An 18,808-nucleotide genomic window follows, 5' to 3' on the forward strand; every position below is an offset into this window, starting at 1 on the left:
AAATGATAGATGGTTTTTCAAGTTCCAAAGTCCTTCAGTCATCCTCTGAACTAAATCACAGAACAGTAGAGGTAAAAGAAAAATAAATAAAATAGAAATAGAGCTAGAACTATGAAATTTTACCAAAAACATTTCAAATAAATTTTTAACTACAAATTAAGCCTTTTGAGCCATCCAATAGCTATGTTTCAACACTGAATAGTAGAATGAAACAGGCTCGGTGACCTCCAATTTGGTCCAAGTACATTCTTAATTAGATAATCACCACCTTACCAGTCCCAGTATTGGTAAAATCCTTGTAAAAGTGAAGTGAGATCCAGTGGAGAGAAGTAGAGTGGAGTTCCTGGATACATTTCATCACCCAATGATCTTCATTAGAATCATCATATAATCATAGCCATTGTAGACTATTGCCATGGGCACCATGAAAATGCATAGGTAAAGCAAGTGCTGCATATAATAAATATATAATTGTTTTCTGGTAAGTCCACACAGAATTGCAATGGATACCAGCTGAGCATTAGCAGTATGAATACTGTTGTGATAGTAAAATTTTGTTTTAAATATTGAAAAATAAAATTGTTTTTATTATAAACAATTGATAATTATGTAAAACATTAATTTGGAGGTATGTGTTTAATTTTTTTAAAACAATACAATTTATGAATTATAACATATAATGTAAGTGATATAAATACTAGCATGTAAAGACTGAAATTTAGTATCAGAAAATTGAATAAATCCAGCTAAAAAAAAAAATGCCCATTAATTTCAACAAGCAGAAAACGTATGCTAAAATATTTAAATAAAACATCTTGATATAAAATAATAAAGAAGGGGACCATCAGTTGATAAAATGGTAGTGGGAATCTAACATATGAAATCAATTTACAGCGTAAATTTACAGGAGGGAAGGAAAAGGAGCGGGAGAGCTATAGTGATAGGGGATTCGATTGTAAGGGGAATAGATAGGCGTTTCTGCGGCTGCAAATGAGACTCCAGGATGGTATGTTGCCTCCCTGGTGCAAGGGTCAAGGATGTCTCTGAGTGGCTGCAGGACATTCTGGAATGGGAGGGTGAACAGCCAGTGGTCGTGGTGCACATAGGAACCAACGATATAGGTAAAAAAACGGGATGAGGTCCTACAAGGTGAATTTAGGGAGTTAGGAGATAAACTAAAAAGTAGGACCACAAAGGTAATAATCTCTGGATTACTACCAGTGCCACGTGCTGGTCAGAGTAGAAATAGGAGGCTATTTCAGTTGAATACATGGCTTGAAAAATGGTGCAAGGGGGAGGGATTCAAATTTCTGGGGCATTGGAACCAGTTCTGGAGGAGGTGGGACTGGTATAAACAGGACGGTCTGCACCTGGGCTGGACTGGAACCAATGTCCTAGGGGGAGCGTTTGCTACTGCTGTTCAGGAGGATTTAAACTAATGTGGCAGGGGGATGGGAACAAGTGCAGAGAGACAGAGGGGTGTAAAATGAGGGTAGAAGCAAACAGTAGTAAGGTGAAAAGTAAAAGTGGCAGGCAGGCAAATCCAGGGCAAAAAGCAAAAAGGGCCACTTTTCAACATAATTGCATAAGGGCTAAGTGTGTTGTAAAAACGAGCCTGAAGGCTCTGTGTGTCAACGCAAGGAGCATTCTTAACAAGGTGGATGAATTGAATGTGCAGATAGTTATTAATGAATATGATATAGTTGGGATCACAGAGACATGGCTCCAGGGTGACCAAGGATGGGAGCTCAACATCCAGGGATATTCAATATTCATAAGTGATAGGAAAGAAAAGGAGGTGGGGTAGCATTGCTGGTTAGAGAGGAGCTTAACACAATAGAAAGGAAGGACATTAGCCTGGAGGATGTGGAATCGATATGGGTAGAGCTGCATAACACTAAGGGGCAGAAAACGCTGGTGGGAGTTGTGTACAGGCCACCTAACAGTAGTAGTGAGGTTGGGGATGGCATTAAACAGGAAATTAGAAATGCGTGCAATAAAGGAACAGTAGTTATAATGGGTGACTTCAATCTACATATAGATTGGGTGAACCAAATTGGTAACGGAGCTGGAGGAGGGATCTTTGGGGTTCTCACGTTCAACTGTCATTCATTCTCTGGGGCACTTCTCTGTTTTCGTGGATGTTTTGCGAAGAAAAAGCATTTCAGGATGTATATTGTATACATTTCTCTGACATTAAATTGAACCTTTGAACCCACAAAATAAATAGATCCATATAGCATTCCTACATCTTGCAATCTTTGTTTTCCATTTCTCATGAACTTCCATTGCTCCCTAATCTTATAATCATGGGAAGAGTGGAAGAATGCAACTTCTCTTAAATCATGACAATGATTAAAGAAAATAACCACAACAACAACCTTGCATTCAACATCTGTAAGACCAAGGAATTGATTGTGGGCATAATAAGGAAGGGGAAGCTGAGAGAACACACACTAGTCCTCACCAAAAGATCAGCAGTTTGAAGTTCCTGGATGTCAACATCTCTGAAGATCTTTCCCGGACTCAGCATATTGATGCAATTACAAAGAAGGCACAACAGTGGTAATATTTCATTAGGAGTTTGAAGAGTCTTGGCATGTCACCAAAGACACGTGCAAATTTCTACAGATACACCGTGGAGAGCATTCTAACTGCTTGCATTACCATCTGGTATGGAGGGGCCACTGCACAGGATTGGAAAAAGCTGCAGGAAGTTGTAAACTTAGCCATCTCGATCATGGGCATTAGCCTCCCCAGCAGAATCAGAATAATAATCAGGCTTACTATCACTGGCGTTAGTAGTGAAATTTGCAGCATCATGGACAACTTCACAAGATGATGTCGCAAAAAGCTGGCATCCATCAATAAGGTCCTCATCATCTCTTCTCATTGCTACCATCAAGTAGGTGGTACATGAGCCTGAACACACACATTTCAGGAACAGATTCTTCCTCTCCACCATCAGATTTCTGAATGGACAATGAATCCATGAACACTACTGACTTTTTTTCTTCTCTTTCTGTACTACTTATTTATTTATATGCGTGACTGTACGTGTGTGTATATACATAAACAAAACAACAAATTTCAGGGCATATTCCAGTGATATTAAACCTGATTCTGACAATTAACTGTTTACTGCTAGGAGAAACAAAATGACACAAGGGCCACGCAGGCCCTTAGATTCTACATAGGTTTGGGAATTATGCATGGATTAACCTCATGGAACATCCTCTGACCATTTCAATAAAACCCCTATTTAGTGAAACATAACTTTACCTTTTACTGTGGATCATACTGTTTTGTAAATTAGATTCAAAGACATGTTGATGAATTGGATGAATTTTCCCATTTAAAACAGGATACGCTTTGGTCAAATACGTCCTTACCAAACTATTAAACATTAAACTGTGAGGGAAGGAAAGTAACTTCATCCACAGAGTTGTTTTCCCAAGAATGTGATTTCTGAAACAAATGTTGGCTGTCCATGATCTTCCCACATCAGAAGTGTAATAGGTTCGTCCTTTTTTGCAGCTATTACATGTTTCCTGCTGTGTTTTCAGATATTCTTTAAATATGAAACTGGATTTTGGTGTCGATCCTGAACCAAATCGACCTGCAAACCTCCTAGACAGAAAAGAATGAATAAAAATAAAATTCAGTAATGAAATTATGGCCTTTCAAGAAAGTCAACGATAACACATTGGAATTACTATTACATAATATCTGTGGCTAACTATATACCTTTTTGATACAGACTTTTGCCCAATCTTTACTTTTATTTCACTTTAATTCTTTCACCTGACTAGCTTTTTGATGTCTGCCTTTAAGAGGACAGACTATTGTCTCATTACTCTTTGATAAACTGTAAATTCTAGATAATAATAAATGAGTGCATAATTAACTAATCATACCAAAATTGTTTCCCATCATCAAAAACAGCAACAAATACTGGCTTAGGGAATGGTTTCCTTATCAACAAAAACACTGCATTTCTTTAAAAAATTGTTGACAGATTTTTAGCTATAGCGGGAAAGAAAAGTTATTGAGTTACCTTGGGAATGTGGCAGAGCTAAAAGATTAGCCATGACCATTTCAATGACAGAGTAGACACAAGAGACCTAATGATAGAGTCCTGCTGCTATTTCTTATGTTTATGTTCCAGATTAATTAAATACACAGAAATATATTCTGATACAAAAACTTAAAGTAAGTTTAAACTGAGTTACTATTTCACAGTCAAAATTCTTGATCTATATCATTTATGGATGCATAAGCTATTACTAGTATTAGGGAACTATTGATTTTTCAACAAAGCCTGTATTTAAACCCAGCCCAGCCTTCTATAATAAAAGGAAGCTTTAAATTAATTGGACCACTTAACCAGACTGGATAACATTGCAATTAATCTCCAGTTGTTAATAGTAAGAAGGGTGAACATAAAGATGGTCAGTGTCAAAAATAACTTATTCCTTTTGCATCAAGAGGTGAAATTATGAGACTGAGTAAAGCTCCACTGGTAAAACAAATAATGGCTCTGATTATTTTGTATAGATAGAGATCAGTGCACAATTTTGAAAGGTTTACACATTGTTAGTAAAGCAATTCATTCTACAATATTAATGATTTGCTTTGTGCTATATCTTATCTGATAGGGTTCTGTATTGACAACAGAAAACAAAAGTGGAATCTTTCTATTTCACAGGTCTAATGTCTTCACCAACGGCCAAACAACACCAAAAGGATATAACTTAATTTAAAGGCAAGATTCTGCATTTTTCCGGTTACTTTTTACTGTTCATGGGTAATCAATAGTTAAAATCTAATTTTTATGAGTTTAGAATTGGATTTGCAGCAAACATTAAATAAAATTTCCCACATATTTAAGAATTGGGTTATGCAACATTTGGAGTGTTGTGTACAGTTCTGTTTGTTGCATTACAGGAAGGATGCTGTGTGTTTGATATTGGAGCCAGTAAGGAAACCTGGAGCAAGGATGTCTAAAGCTCAAAGCTTTAATACAGGAACATTTTGGCAATGAGCAGAAAATTGCATCAGTCCACATGGAAAAGGCTCATCCCAATGATTTGTAAGTGTTAACACCCAATCATCTGTTGCTTCTGAGGACCTCCTTACCACCAGGAGAGTTCCAAAAGGAAGATGTTCATGCTCGTTGTAGATGGAAGCAAGTCCAATACATGTCAAACTTGTTTTTGAAATGGTAGGTCAAGGAATATTTACCCCAGCTACAGGAACATCAGAAGTGGTCAAGTATAAGATCCAATTTTCTCCTAGGAGCTATTGTGCTTATAGATGATGACACTGCACCCTGAAACTCATGGATCAGAGGAAGAATCATCCAAGTTTTTCCAGACAGACGAGCATTTGTGCGGCAGGTACTCATCAAGCGAAGACGAGCTGTTTGGATCAGTCTGTAACCAAGATCTGTATTCTACAAGAGGCAGAGGTTTGAAGAGCTACAACTCCAGAAGCTTCCTGATCTTATCCTGTTGGAAAACGGTGGCAAGCAATCACTCTGTACTGGGCTAGGTGCTGGTTACCTCTGGCCTAGATGAGTGTTGCATGACTTAATAAAGAGGACATTTGTGTGAATGTTAAGCTTTCATGCTTCCTATGTTTTGTAGTTATAATTATAGTACTATAATTAGGGGGCTGGGATGTAGGAGCCGTGCACCCGATTTCTATCTGCATTGCATTTTGTGTTGCACATTTATAATTTTTAGTAGTAGTTACTCACATGGGTGTGTGCATGGTAAAAGCACAGAGTTTAGTTATGTCTTCATGCTTTGATTAGGGTCAGTTAGAGCCGGGTGTGATATCTTTTTTGTTGAACGCATAACTCCACTTAAGTACGCTTAAGTGAAATCAACTGTCCTGTTGTACATACTATTTATTATAAATTACTATAAGTTGCACATTGCACATTTTGACAGACTTAATAAAGATTTTTACTCCTCATGTATATGAAGGATGGAAGTAATAAAGTCATCTCAATTCAATTAACTTCTCTTCATTCTGTTTGATTCCATTTAATATCACTAGTTCTGGTTTCATTAGTTTTATCACATCCAGATTGCTTGATTTATTAGTTACTTAATAAAGGATCAAATACATTTCTTTGACTTTGAACATTATTATTATTGGATAAGAGCATCATACAGAGGCACAGAGTCGACTGTACTTCCTTAGAAGGTTGGCGTCATTCAATGTTTGTAGTGAGATGCTGAAGATGTTCTATAGGTCAGTTGTGGAGAGCGCCCTCTTCTTTGTGGTGGCGTGTTGGGGAGGCAGCATTAAGAAGAGGGATGCCTCACGTCTTAATAAGCTGGTAAGGAAGGCGGGCTCTGTCGTGGGCAAAGTACTGGAGAGTATAACATCGGTAGCAGAGCGAAGGGCGCTGAGTAGGCTACAGTCAATTATGGAAAACCCTGAACATCCTCTACATAGCACCATCCAGAGACAGAGAAGCAGTTTCAGCGACAGTTGCTATCGATGCAATGCTCCTCAGACAGGATGAAGAGATCATTACTCCCCAATGCCATTTGGCTTTACAATTCAACCGCCAGGAGTAAGATATGTTAAAGTGTCGGGGTTAGGACTCAATGCATTTAAGTAAACTACTTAAGAACTTTTTAAAAGCTATTATTAATGCTTTTTGAGAGGGTGATTTTAGATGCATATCATAGTTTTACTGAGTTAAGTATTGTATGTAATTAGTTTTGCTACAATAAGTGTGTGGGACATTGGAAAAAATGTTGAATTTCCCCATGGGGATGAATAAAGTATCTATCTATCTATCTACAGAACATTTCCCCGTGTTTGGTCTTGAACAGTGGCATTGGTTTGTTCGTGCAGCCACTACATTTAGAAAGTGGTGATGTGCACAGCCAATAAAAAGAATTCACCCCCTTGGAAGTTTTCATGTTTTATAATTCACAGTGGATTTAATTTGGCTTCTTTTTGACACTGATCAACAGAAAAAGTCTCTTTCGTGTCAAAGTGAAAACAGATCTCTACAACGTGATTTGAATTAACTACAAATATAAAACACAAATAATTGTTTGCATAAGATTTCATCCCTTTAATACGACACTCCAAATCATCACTAGTGCAGGTTGAGTCAGTGGTGAGGATGGTAAATGAAATGTTAGCAATCATTTTGAAAGGACTAGGATATAAAAGCTAGGATGTAATGTTGAGGCTTTATAAGGTACTTTTGAGACAATTGTGAGCAGTTTTGGGCCCCATATCTTCGAAAGAATATGCTGATGTTGGAGAAGGTAAAAAGGAGGTTCACAAAAATGATTCCAGAATTGAAAGGTTTTTCATGAGGAGAATTTGATGGCATTGAGGCTGTACTCACTGGAATTTGGAAGTATGAGGGGGATTTCATTAAAACCTAACAAATGTTGAAATGCCTCAATTGAGTGGTAGGGAGAGGATGTTTCTGATGGTGGTGGAGTCTGGACCAGAGGACACAAACTCATAGAGGGACATCCATTTAGAATGGAGATGAGGAGGAATTTCTTTAGCCGGACAGTGGTGAATCTGTGGAACTTATTGCCACAGATGGCTCTGGAGGCCATGTCATTGTGTATATTTAGGGCAGAGGTTGATAGATTCTTGATTAGTCAGGACAGGAATGGTTACAGGAAGAAGGCAGGAGATTGGGGGTGAGAAGGAATGGCAGAGCAGACTCGATGAGCCAAATGGCCTGGTTCTGGTCCTATATGTTATGGTCTAAATGCTAATGAGAGCACTACACTCAATGTTATCTATATGGATTTAGCAAAGGCTTTTGACAATATCTCACCCATATTGCAGACTGAACCAAAATCACCGAAGAGATAGTAACAAAAATGTTCATAGTACAATTATGTCTGGAAGGCTATTTCCAGTGAACTCCCACAGAGTATAGTCTTCAGTCTAATACTTATTTTTGTTATGTATTAATGCCACAAACTTAGATCCTGAAGGCAGGATAAAGAAACTGCAAGGGTAATACAAAAACTGGCCATGTGGTTAACAGCGAAGTGAGAAACTTTATACTGCAGGAATATAGAGATGATCTGCATCAGCTGGGCAGAAATAATTGCAAATGAATTGTAGTAAAGTGGTGTATAGCTCGGCTCATCTTTTACTCTCCAGTCCTGCCGAAGGGTCTCAGACCAAAACATCGACTGTACTTTTTTTCATAGATGCTGCCCGGCCTGCTGATTTCCCCATAACTTGTGTGTGTTGTCTACATATTGATTGTTTTAATTTCATCATTTAAGGCATTTTGGATTTTGGTCAAGCATCAATTTCTGCTGATGAAAGGACTTGAAAGGATCTTAAGACAGACTCCAAGATAAAATAACTTTTCTAAAAGCAGCTACAAAATTCAAAGTGCATTTAGACTGCAGTACTGATATATAACTTGTTCAGCTCACTTTCTCTCTCTCACACACACAGATTTTTTAGGTCTCCTTTGTCAGCTTAAAACATTTAACACCTTTTTTCTTTATTCCTTTACAACAGTTACCTCTCATCTCTTTTCTTGAAGGCACTTACTAATTCCTATATGAAATTTAAGGCTGCTCCCTTAATCAGCCTTTTCTTTTCTCCAAATCCGAGCAGCAAGAATTTAAGGTTTTTGTAGAGGCAGCACAATCTGTACACAATGTTCACTGGACAAAAACAGGAATGCTGGCAGATTTCCAATTCCAAAAACAGACTTATTCTAGTGATGAGCTGTCACCCAGTCTGAGATTAAATGACTCATGAGATCAGACTAGCACCTTCCAGATTTGTGTGACTCATCCATTAATTCACTGATTCAGCCAGACACCAAGGATGTCTTATTGGAAGTTTAAAACATTTGGGTAATAACACAGGTACACCTTAAATCAACAGAATCAGTGCATAAATCACAAACATATTTTTAAAAATTGAAAGGTATTCCTGGAAAGGACAGAGATGACATATTAAGAGCATTTAACACTGGTCAAGACTAGAAAGAGGACCTAGAAAATGTGGTAAAGTGATATTAGACAGGATAAAATAAAGAGCATGCCCTAAAAGGTTTGGTAATCCTGAAAGCTGAAAAGTCAACTGGATGAAACGCATTCTAGACTATGGGGGAACAGATGGAAATCGCTAAACGCTCAGACCCACAGTTATGCTAAATGGGTTCATGGACCAAAAAGAAAGGAAACGATAACACTGAAGAATCACTGAGCTGAAGTTTTACCTCTGCTCCTCTTTCCATATTTGATGCCTGACCTGCCAAGTATACGCAACATTCTCTGTTTTTGTTTCAATGTTACAGCTCTATTTCAAAAGGGACAGGCATAACTATTGCGACTGCTGGGCAACCAGCTCAAAGTCAGAGCCTAAGTATCTTTAAGCAATAACAATCTACGTAGTTAACTTGTGTGTGCTTATATAGGGAAATAAATAAAAGCTATCAATTATCAAAATATAAAGTGTATTGCAATGACTTGTATTTCTGATTAAATAACAGGGAGTGCCGATAAAAGTAACGTGATTGATGGCATTGTGGCATGTTTGTGCCATTTCATAATATAGACCTGGTTTCAAAATTAAGGCATTAGAAATCATGGCTGCAAAGATACTAAACTATGAGAGGGGAAAGAGAATAATACTTAATGGCTGTTTTTCAGGATGGCATTCTGCAGTGTTCTGTAATGAGACACATGATCTTTTTTCACGCATACAGGAAGCCCCTCGGTTACCTGAGGGTTCCAATCCTGAGAACTGTCTATAAGCCAATTTCTCCATAACATCTGTTTTTTATAGCTACTCATATCATATCACTCTATATACACTTGCTATAATTCTTTCATTTCACTGAATAATTATCAATAGCAATAGCCATAATTAAACTCATGGAATATATACTATACCTGGTCACTCATGAACACCACTAAAACATTTTATTATTAATAGCTTCAAAAATGCTTTAAAAATGTGCATCAGATTTCTGTGCCATAATATTCACAACTCAGGGAACCTATGTATGTTAACAGCACAGAAACAGGCCCATCAGTCTAACTTGTCCACGCTGACCAGAAAGTCAATCCACTGGAACTGGATGAACTCCGGATCATTCGGGAGGCTGATAGATAAGACATATATGAAAAGTAGTTACACCCAAGGTTCAGGAAGGGGAAGGGGATTAAACAGACAGTGCAGAGTACCCCTGTGGCCAGCCCCCTCAATAACAAGAACACCACTTTGGGATACTATTGGGGGGAAATGACATAACAGAGGAAAGTCACAGCCGTCAGGTCTCTGGCGCTGAGTCTCGCTCTGTGACTTCAGAGGGAAGGGGAAGAAGAGGTGAGCTGTGGAGAGGTGAGTTAGTAAGGGGAACAGGAAGGAAGTTCGGAGGACGAAAACGAGATTCCCAGATGGTATGTTGCCTCCCGGATGTCAGGGTCGGAGACATTTCGGACTGAGTCCTCAGCATTCTTAAGTAAGATGGTGAGTAGCCAGAGGTCCTGATCAATGATATACATAGGAAGAGTGATGAGGTTCTGCAAAGTGAGTTCAAGGAGTTAGGTACTACATTACAGGACAGGGCCTCCAAGGCTGTGATCTCAGGATTGCTACTGCTTCCACATACTAGCGAGGCCAGAAATAGTAAGATCATACAGTTTAACACTTGGTTAAAGAGTTGGTGTAGGAAGAAAGGCCTAAGATTTTTGGATTATTGGGGAAGGTGAAACGTACAGCAGAAACAGTTTGCACCTGAACTGAAAGGGGACTACTATCTTAAAAGAAAGGTTTGATAGTGCCAGAGCAGATAGTGGAGAGGTTGTGGAGAAAGAAGTTCTTAAGACCTTAGACAAAGTCAGGAACCAAAAGGTTGAGCATGTTGCAACTAAATTTCTGAGCTGCATATATTTCAATGTAAGAAGTATTGTAGGAAATGCAGATAAGCTCAGGGCATGGATCAACACCTGGAATTACGATATTGTAGCCATTAGTGAGACTTGGTTGCAGGAGGGGAATGACTGGCCCCTCAGTATTCCAGGCTTCCATTGTTTTAGATCCGACAGAGTGGGAGGGATTAAAGGGGGAGGGGTGGTGTTATTAGTCAGGGAAAATATCACAGCAGTGCTCAGTCAGGACAGTGAGATTTTATGGGTGGAACTGAGGAATAAGAAAGGTATGACCACGTTAATGGGGCTATATTATAGACCACCCAACAGGATTTAGAGTAACAAATTTGCAAGAAACATAAGGTTGTTATAGTAGGTGATATTAAATTTCCACATATTGACTGAAACTCCAATACCATAAAAGGACTAGATGGAACATTTTCCTTAATCAGTACATCAAAGTCCCAACAAGAGAGTAAGCAATACCTGATCTCCTATCAATGAGACAAGGCAGGTGACAGAAGTTTGTGTAGGTGAATACTTTGCATCTAGTGATCGTGATGCCATTAACTTCAAAGTAAATATGGAAAAATATAGGTCGGGTCCGCAGGTTGAGATTCTAAATTGGAGAAAGGCCAATTTTGATGGTATCAGAAAGGATCTGGCAAGTAGATTGAGTCAGGCTGCTTTCTGGCAAAGGTGCATTTGGTGGGATTTATCCACCCCAAATGGCATCAAGGCAAAGCAGCAGCAAGACCATTGTCCCTATACAGACTATAGAGGAGGTGGTGTTTGCTGTCTTGAGGCCAATTAAGATGGATAAATCCCCAGGTCTTGAAAGATGTTCCCTCATATCCTGTGGGAGGCAAGTGCAGAAATTGCAGGGGCCCTAGCACAGATATTTAAATCATCCTTAGCAACAGGTGAGGTACCAGAGGATTGGAAGATAACTAATTTTGTTAAGCTGTTTAAGAAAGGCTCTAGAGATTAACCACAAAATTGCTGGCCAGTGATCCTGACACCAGTGGTGAGAAAGTTATAGTAAGGTATTCTAAGGGATTGGAAATATGAGTATTTGAATAGACATGGACTGATTAAGGATAGTCAGCATTGGCCTTCTGCATGGTGGTCATGTCTAACCAATCTTATAGAGTTTTTCATGGAAGTTACCAGGAAAGTTGATGAAGTCAAGGCAGTGGATGTTGTCTACAATGACTTCAATAAGGCATTCGACAAGATCCCACATGGGAGGTTGGTCAGAAAGGTTCAGTCACTTGGCAATCAAGATGAGTTGGTAAATTGGATTAGACATTGGCTTCAGAAAAGGGAAGTCATGAGAACACACACCAGTCCTCATTAAAGTGTCAGCAGTGGAAAGAGTGACCAGCTTCACATTCCTGGGTGTTGACCCAACACAGTGACACAATCACCAAGGAGGCATGCCAGTGACTCTACTTCATTTGGAATTTAATGAGATTTGGTAAAGACTCTTGCAAATGTTTATAGATGTACACTGGAGAACATTCTGCCTGGTTTCATCACAGCTTAAAAGGAGCTACCAACACACAGGAGCTGAAGAAGCTGCAGAGGGTCATAACCCAGCCAATTCCATCACGGGCACTACATTCCCAGAGGAGGTGGTACAGGAGCCTGAAAACTCACACTCAATGTTTTAGGAACAGCTTCTTCTCCTCCGCCATCAGATTTATGAATTCATGAACCCATGAACATTACCTCAATTTTCATCTTTTGCACTATTTATTTTTGTAACTTATAGTAATTTTTCTCTTGCACTGTACTGCTGCAACAAAACAACACATAACATATGTCCATAATAGTAGATCTGATTCTGATATTAGTTGAATAGAATGCAAAGGTGAGATTATGCAAAAAGCTTTTATTGTTACACAGTGAATTATAGAGATCTGAAGGAAGGAGGAAGATGCCAGAATAACAGAGTGGGGGAGGGGAAGAAGGACAAGGTTAAGCCAGGTGGGTAGGAAGGGTGATGAAGTAAGAAGCAGGGAGGTAATGAGTGGAAAAGCCAAAGGGCTGGACAAGAGAGTGAATTATGGGGGAACGAGAAGGTGGAGGGTCACCGGGGGAAGTGATAGGCAAGTAATAAGAAGAAGTGAGAGGCCAGAATGGGGACTAGAAGATGACGGATGGGAGAGGGAAATAAATTTGGGGTGACATGGTAGCATAGTGGTTAGCTCGACACTTTACAGTACCAGTGGCCTGGGTTCAATTCCTGCTGCTGCCTGTAAGGAGTACGTACGTTCTCCCTGTGACTGCGTGGGTCTCCTCTGGGTGCTCTGGTTTCCTCCCACAGTCCAAAGACATACAGTTAGTAGGTTAATTAGTCATTGTACATTTGTAAATAGTCAAATGGTTAAGCTGAGATTAAATGGGGGGATTGCAGGGCACCGAGCTCGAAGGATAGGAAGGACCTGTTCTACGCTATATTTCAATAAAATACATTTACCAGAAACTGGAAATAACAATGTTCATGCCATCAGGTTGGAGGCTACCGAGATGGAATATGAGGTGTTGCTCCACCAACCTGAGAGTGGCCTCATCATGACAGAAGATCATGCCATGGACCAACATAGCAGAACGGGAATGGCGATATGAATTGAAATGCTCGGCCACAGGGAAATTCCACATTTTGCAGATGGAGCTCAGGTACTTGACAAAGCAGTCTCCCAACCTACGTCAGGTCTCACCAATGCTGAGAAGGCTGCATTGGGAGCACTGGATACAGTAAGCAACCCCAATGGGTTCAGAGGTAAAGTGTTGCCTCACCTGGAAGAATTGTTTGGGGCCCTGAATGGAGGTGGGGAGGAGATGAATGTGAGGGTGTAGCACTTCTGTCTCTTGCAGGGATAAGTGCCATGAGGGAAATTAATGGCGAGGGATGAATTGACAAGGAAATCATGCAGGGAGTGATTCCTGTGGAAAGCGAAGATTGGGCAGGAGTTAAAGATGCACTAGGTGATAGAGTTTTGTTGAAGATGGCAGAAGTTGCGGAAGATGATGCGTTGGGTGTAGAGGCTCATAGGTGAGGACAAGAGGAATTTTATCCCTGTTAAGGTGGCGAGAAGATGAGGTGAGGGCAGATGTCTGGGAAATGGAGGAGATGCGGGCAGCATCAACAGTGGAGGAAGGGAAATTCTGGTCTTTAAAGAAGTAGGGCATCGCTAATGTTCAAAGATCAATGTAAATTTATTATCAAAGTACATATATGTTAACAATTACAACCCTGAGATTCACTGTCTTGCAGGGATACTCAATAAATCCACAATAGAATCAATGCAAGACCACACGAACTTGGGCATTCAACCAGAGTGCAAAAGACAATAAACTGCAGATACAAAAGAAAGAAATAATAATAAATCAATAAGCAGTAAGTATTGAGAACATGAGATAAAGAGTCCTTGAAAATAAGTCCATAGGTTGTGGGAACATTTCAAAGATGTGTAAAATGGAGTGAAACTATCCCCTTTGATTCAAGATCCTGATGGTTGAGGAGTAATAACTGTTTCTGAACCTGGTGGTGTGAGTCCGAAAGTTCCTGTTGCATCGTCCTCATGAGAAGAGAGGATATCCTGGATGGTGGGGATTCCTGATAGACACTGCTTTCCTGCGACAATGCTTTGTATAGATGGGCTCAACAGTGGGGAGAGCTTTACCACTGATGGACTGAGCCATTATCATGACTTTTTGTAGGATTTTCCGTTCAAGGGGATTGGTGTATCCATACCACCCTGTGATGCAGCCGGTCATTATACTCTCCACTACGCACATATAGAGGTTTGTCAAAGTTTTAGATGTGATACGAAATCATCTCAAAATCTTAAGTAGAGGTGCTCCCATGCTTTCTTTGTAATTGCAGGACAGGTACTCCAAAATGATAACACCAAGGAATTTAAAGTTGCTGACCCTCTCCTCCTCTGATCCTCCAATGAGGACTGGCTCATGGACCACTGGTTTCCGCCACCTAAAGTCAACTATCCTTAGTCTTGCTAACTTAGAGTTGTAATTATGGCATCACTCAGCCCGGATGTCCTGGAAAGGCAAACATCATCCAGGGCACAGATGCAGCAAACAGAAAGTAACTGAGAAAAGGGAATGACATTTTTACAAGAGGCAGGGTGAGAAGACATATAATTAAGACACCCAAGGGAATTGGTGGGCTTATAAAACATATTGGTAGATAGTTTGTCTCTTGTGATGAAGACAAAAGAGGTTAAGAAAGGGGAGAGAAGTGTCAGAAATGGACCAAGTGTATTTATAGGTAGGATGGAAGTTGAAGGCAAAGTTGATGAAATTAATTAACTCAACAGGGGTACATGAAGCAGCAACCAATGCAGTCATCAATGTCACACAGAAAGTGTTGGGGAGCATTACCAGGGAAGGTTTGGAATGCGGACTATTCTATGTAGCCACTGAAAAGGCAGTATAGCTGTGGCCTATAACTACACCTTGAGTTTGGAGAAAGTAGGAGGAGCCAAAAGAGAAATCATTGAGTGTGAGGACCAGTTCCTCCAGACAGAGGAGAATGGTGATGGAGGGAAACTGGCCAGGTCTGTTGACAAGAAAGAAGCAGATAATTTTGAGGCCTTCTAGATGCGTGATAGAAGTGTATAGGGACTGGACATCCATGGTGAAAAGAAGACGATCAGGACCAGGGAATTCGAAGTTACTGAGAAGATTGAGAGCATGTGAAGTGTCATGGATGTAGGTGGGAAGAGACTGAAACAAGAAATTAAAATGGAGTCGTTTTGCAGACACAAGTTCAGTTGGGCAAGAGCAGGCAGAAATAATGGGCCTACCAGAACTGTCAGGTTTGTGAAGTTAGGTTCAAGATTTAGGGCAGATCAAGGGAAAAATTACATAGTTTGGTTGGAAGAGTGGAGTATGTTTCCTCTTGTTGGAGAAACAGAACTTGGAATCACTGTTTAAAAATAAGAGGTTGCCAATTTGAACAAAAAATAAGGCAAACTGTTTTATTTTCCTCAGAGGGTCATAAATTTATGAAACTCTTCTTCAATGAGCAGTAGATGCAGAATCTTTAAATATTGTTAACACACACAGATGCTTGGTAAGTTATAGGGTGAAGGAGTACTGCAGATAGAAAGAAATGCAGAGTTGACGGAATAATCAGAGTAGCATACTCTGATTCCAATTCATGCCATAATGAACACAGCAGTTGTAAACATATATGGATCACTATGCAGTTATGAATCAGAATCAGGTTTATTATTATTGACATATGTCATGAAATTTGTTGTTTTGTGGCAGCAGTACAGAATACATAAAAATGACTATAAATTACAAAAATATACAATAATTAAATAACGCACAATGGGAACAAAATAGTGAGGTGGTGTTCATGGGCTCATGAACCATTCAGAAATCTGATGGCAAAAGGGAAGAAGCAGTTCCTAAAATGTTAAGTGTGTGCCTTCATGCTCCTGGACCTTCTCATTGATGGTAGTAAAGAGAAGAGGACATCTCCTAAATGACAAGAGTCCTCCATGATGGATGCTGACTTCTTGAGGCATTGCCTTTTGAAGATGTCCTTGATTATATAATGTTAACTGCCGCTACTTCAAAAAGCAGAGGTGACAAGTGAGGGAAGTGAACTTAAATTTTGAGAAGGGGGGAGTATAGAAACTTGAGCAAGAAAACCCCTTTCTGAAAAAAAAACTATGATTTTTGTTTTCACATCATGCAATAATAGATTTTTTAAAAAGGCTAACAGATGCTGCTGCCTGGCCAACTAAGAGGGAGCTGAGAGAAACCATGACTAAAGGGCATGCTGGTAGATGTTGTCTACACGGACAAGGTGCTGCATGGTAGGTTAGATCTCATGAGATCTCGGCAACCTAACGAACCGGAAACAAAGTGGGCTTGTGGAAGGTATCAGAGGGGACTGCTGGAGGGTTATTATTCAGAATGAAGGCCTGTGACCAGAACTGTGTCTCATGAATCAGTGCTGGATCTTCTGTTGTTTTGTCATTTATATTAACAATCTGGATGACAATGATGTTAACCTGGGTGCTAGTGAAGGGTTTTGGCCCAAAATGTCCACGGTCTATTCCCCTCTATAGATGATGTCTGACTTTCTGAGTTATTCTAGCATTTTGAGTGTTGTTAGCATAGTTAATAAGTTTGCAGATGTCACCAAAGCAGATGTAGTGGACAATGAATAAGGTTATCTAAAATTATGGCTGGATCTCAATGAACTAGATAAGTGGGCCAAAGAAAGGCAGATGGAATTCAACCTGGGCAAGTGCACGGCTTTGCATTTTGATCAGTTGCACCAGGACAGGACATACATAGTAAATGGTAGGGGACTAAAGAAACACAAAGACCTAGGAGTACAGGTAGACAAGTGCCCAGAAGTGGCAACACAGGTACACACGATAATGAAGAAATGTTTGGCATTTTCTGCACTCTTTGAGCTGGAAAGGGGACAAAACATATTGAATAGCATTTGTTAACCGGAGAGGTTGTATAGTCTGGGACATATTCCCCCGTACTGCACAGACAGTTAAAGATGACATTACAGGGATACATCAAATAATGTGGGTAGTAGGGAAAGCGGATGGCTGTAGTCCTTTCCTAGGGTAGGGGAGTGTAGAACAACGCATGGGTTTAAGGTGAGAGCAGAAAGACTGAAATGGTATCTGAGCAGTAACTTTATAACGCAGAGGCTGTCGGGGTAGGTATAACTGCAATCATTAAGAGATTTAGACAGGTACACGGATAGGAAAGGCCTAGAGGGATATGGGCCAAATACAAGCAAATGGAACAAGCTACGGTAAAAATCTTGGTCGGCATGGACTAGTTAAACAAGAATGTCAACATCAAAATTACTTAAAATTTAATGTCAGCGTGTATAATTCTCGAATGACTCTAAGTTAAAACGATAAGCAAAGCACTTTTGTGTAAAACAGTTTACTCGATTTGCGAGCACCGACAGATAACGCAGCTGTAGCTCCCGCAGGAAAGTGGCGGAGCGGCAGCGGCTCTTCAACTAACGCGGGGATTGGGCCCAAGTCCCGCCACTTACACTGCCAATTCACGGATCATTTCCACCGACAGATCCCGGTCGTCCCGCCGCGGGGTAACTGACCCGGAGCCGCCGGAAGTCAGCGGGTTCGCGGCTCCCGAGTCCCGGCAGCGCAGAGGCCGAGTGTGAACCTTGTCCCCCCGGGTCCAAGCGTGAACCTTGCCCCGGCCCGAACCCGCTCAGCCACGAGTCAGTGTCCCGACCCCACGTACGCCTGAAATCTGTTCTCTCACAATGTTCATCAAATGTTTTCGCCCTAATTACAGGAAGGAGTAATTTAAAATCAAATGACTGATCTCACTAACACTCAGTCCTGTTTTTTGGGTAACGTTTAATGGTAAATATTAATAACAGACCCACATCAAGTACACTATCGCCACCTACTGAGTTGGAGTGCGGAGCAAAGAGACGGGAAGTATACCCACGAAATTCCCCTGCCCAGAGAAAAGCAAAACGCCTCATACTGTTCGGAAAGTCAAATACCCACTTGTGTACATTACGATGGCAGTGATATCCGAATAAACTTTCCATGTTAAACTGTGTCTGTCCCAAAGAGCTCCATTTAGCAAATAGTTGTTTCTTTTGCACCTCATAGGAACTGCGTTCAAACAATATATGCTGCACCGTTTTTTCTGACAAGTACACTCCCTACAGGTGACAGTAATGTGCATATTAATTCTCACAGGTAATTATTCAACCTAATAAGTCCAATATATAAACGTATAAGTATAACTTCTTTTATACCCATCTACCATTTGAGTTCTCACCATCCTCAGAATTTTATATAAGTTCCACCCTTTTCCTCATCCCAATT

General features: G+C 40.1%; 1 protein-coding gene across 1 annotated transcript in view; it reads right to left on the reverse strand.

The window, feature by feature from the left end:
* LOC140737035 (biotin-dependent 3-methylcrotonyl-coenzyme A carboxylase beta1 subunit) overlaps positions 1-18,333 on the reverse strand; it is a 60,047-nt gene extending 41,714 nt beyond the window's left edge. Inside the window, exons 1-2 of the mRNA XM_073063142.1 lie at positions 17,995-18,333; positions 3,283-3,630 (exon numbers count right to left, since the gene is read on the reverse strand). Of these exons, the coding sequence (XP_072919243.1) occupies positions 3,283-3,630; positions 17,995-18,014 (368 nt within the window). The 5' untranslated portion in view covers positions 18,015-18,333. The remainder of the gene's footprint in view (positions 1-3,282; positions 3,631-17,994) is intronic.
* Between the last annotated feature and the right edge of the window lie 475 nt (positions 18,334-18,808).

The sequence above is a fragment of the Hemitrygon akajei genome, chromosome 12 (assembly GCF_048418815.1).
Source record: "Hemitrygon akajei chromosome 12, sHemAka1.3, whole genome shotgun sequence".
Classification (NCBI taxonomy): Eukaryota; Metazoa; Chordata; class Chondrichthyes; order Myliobatiformes; family Dasyatidae; genus Hemitrygon; species Hemitrygon akajei.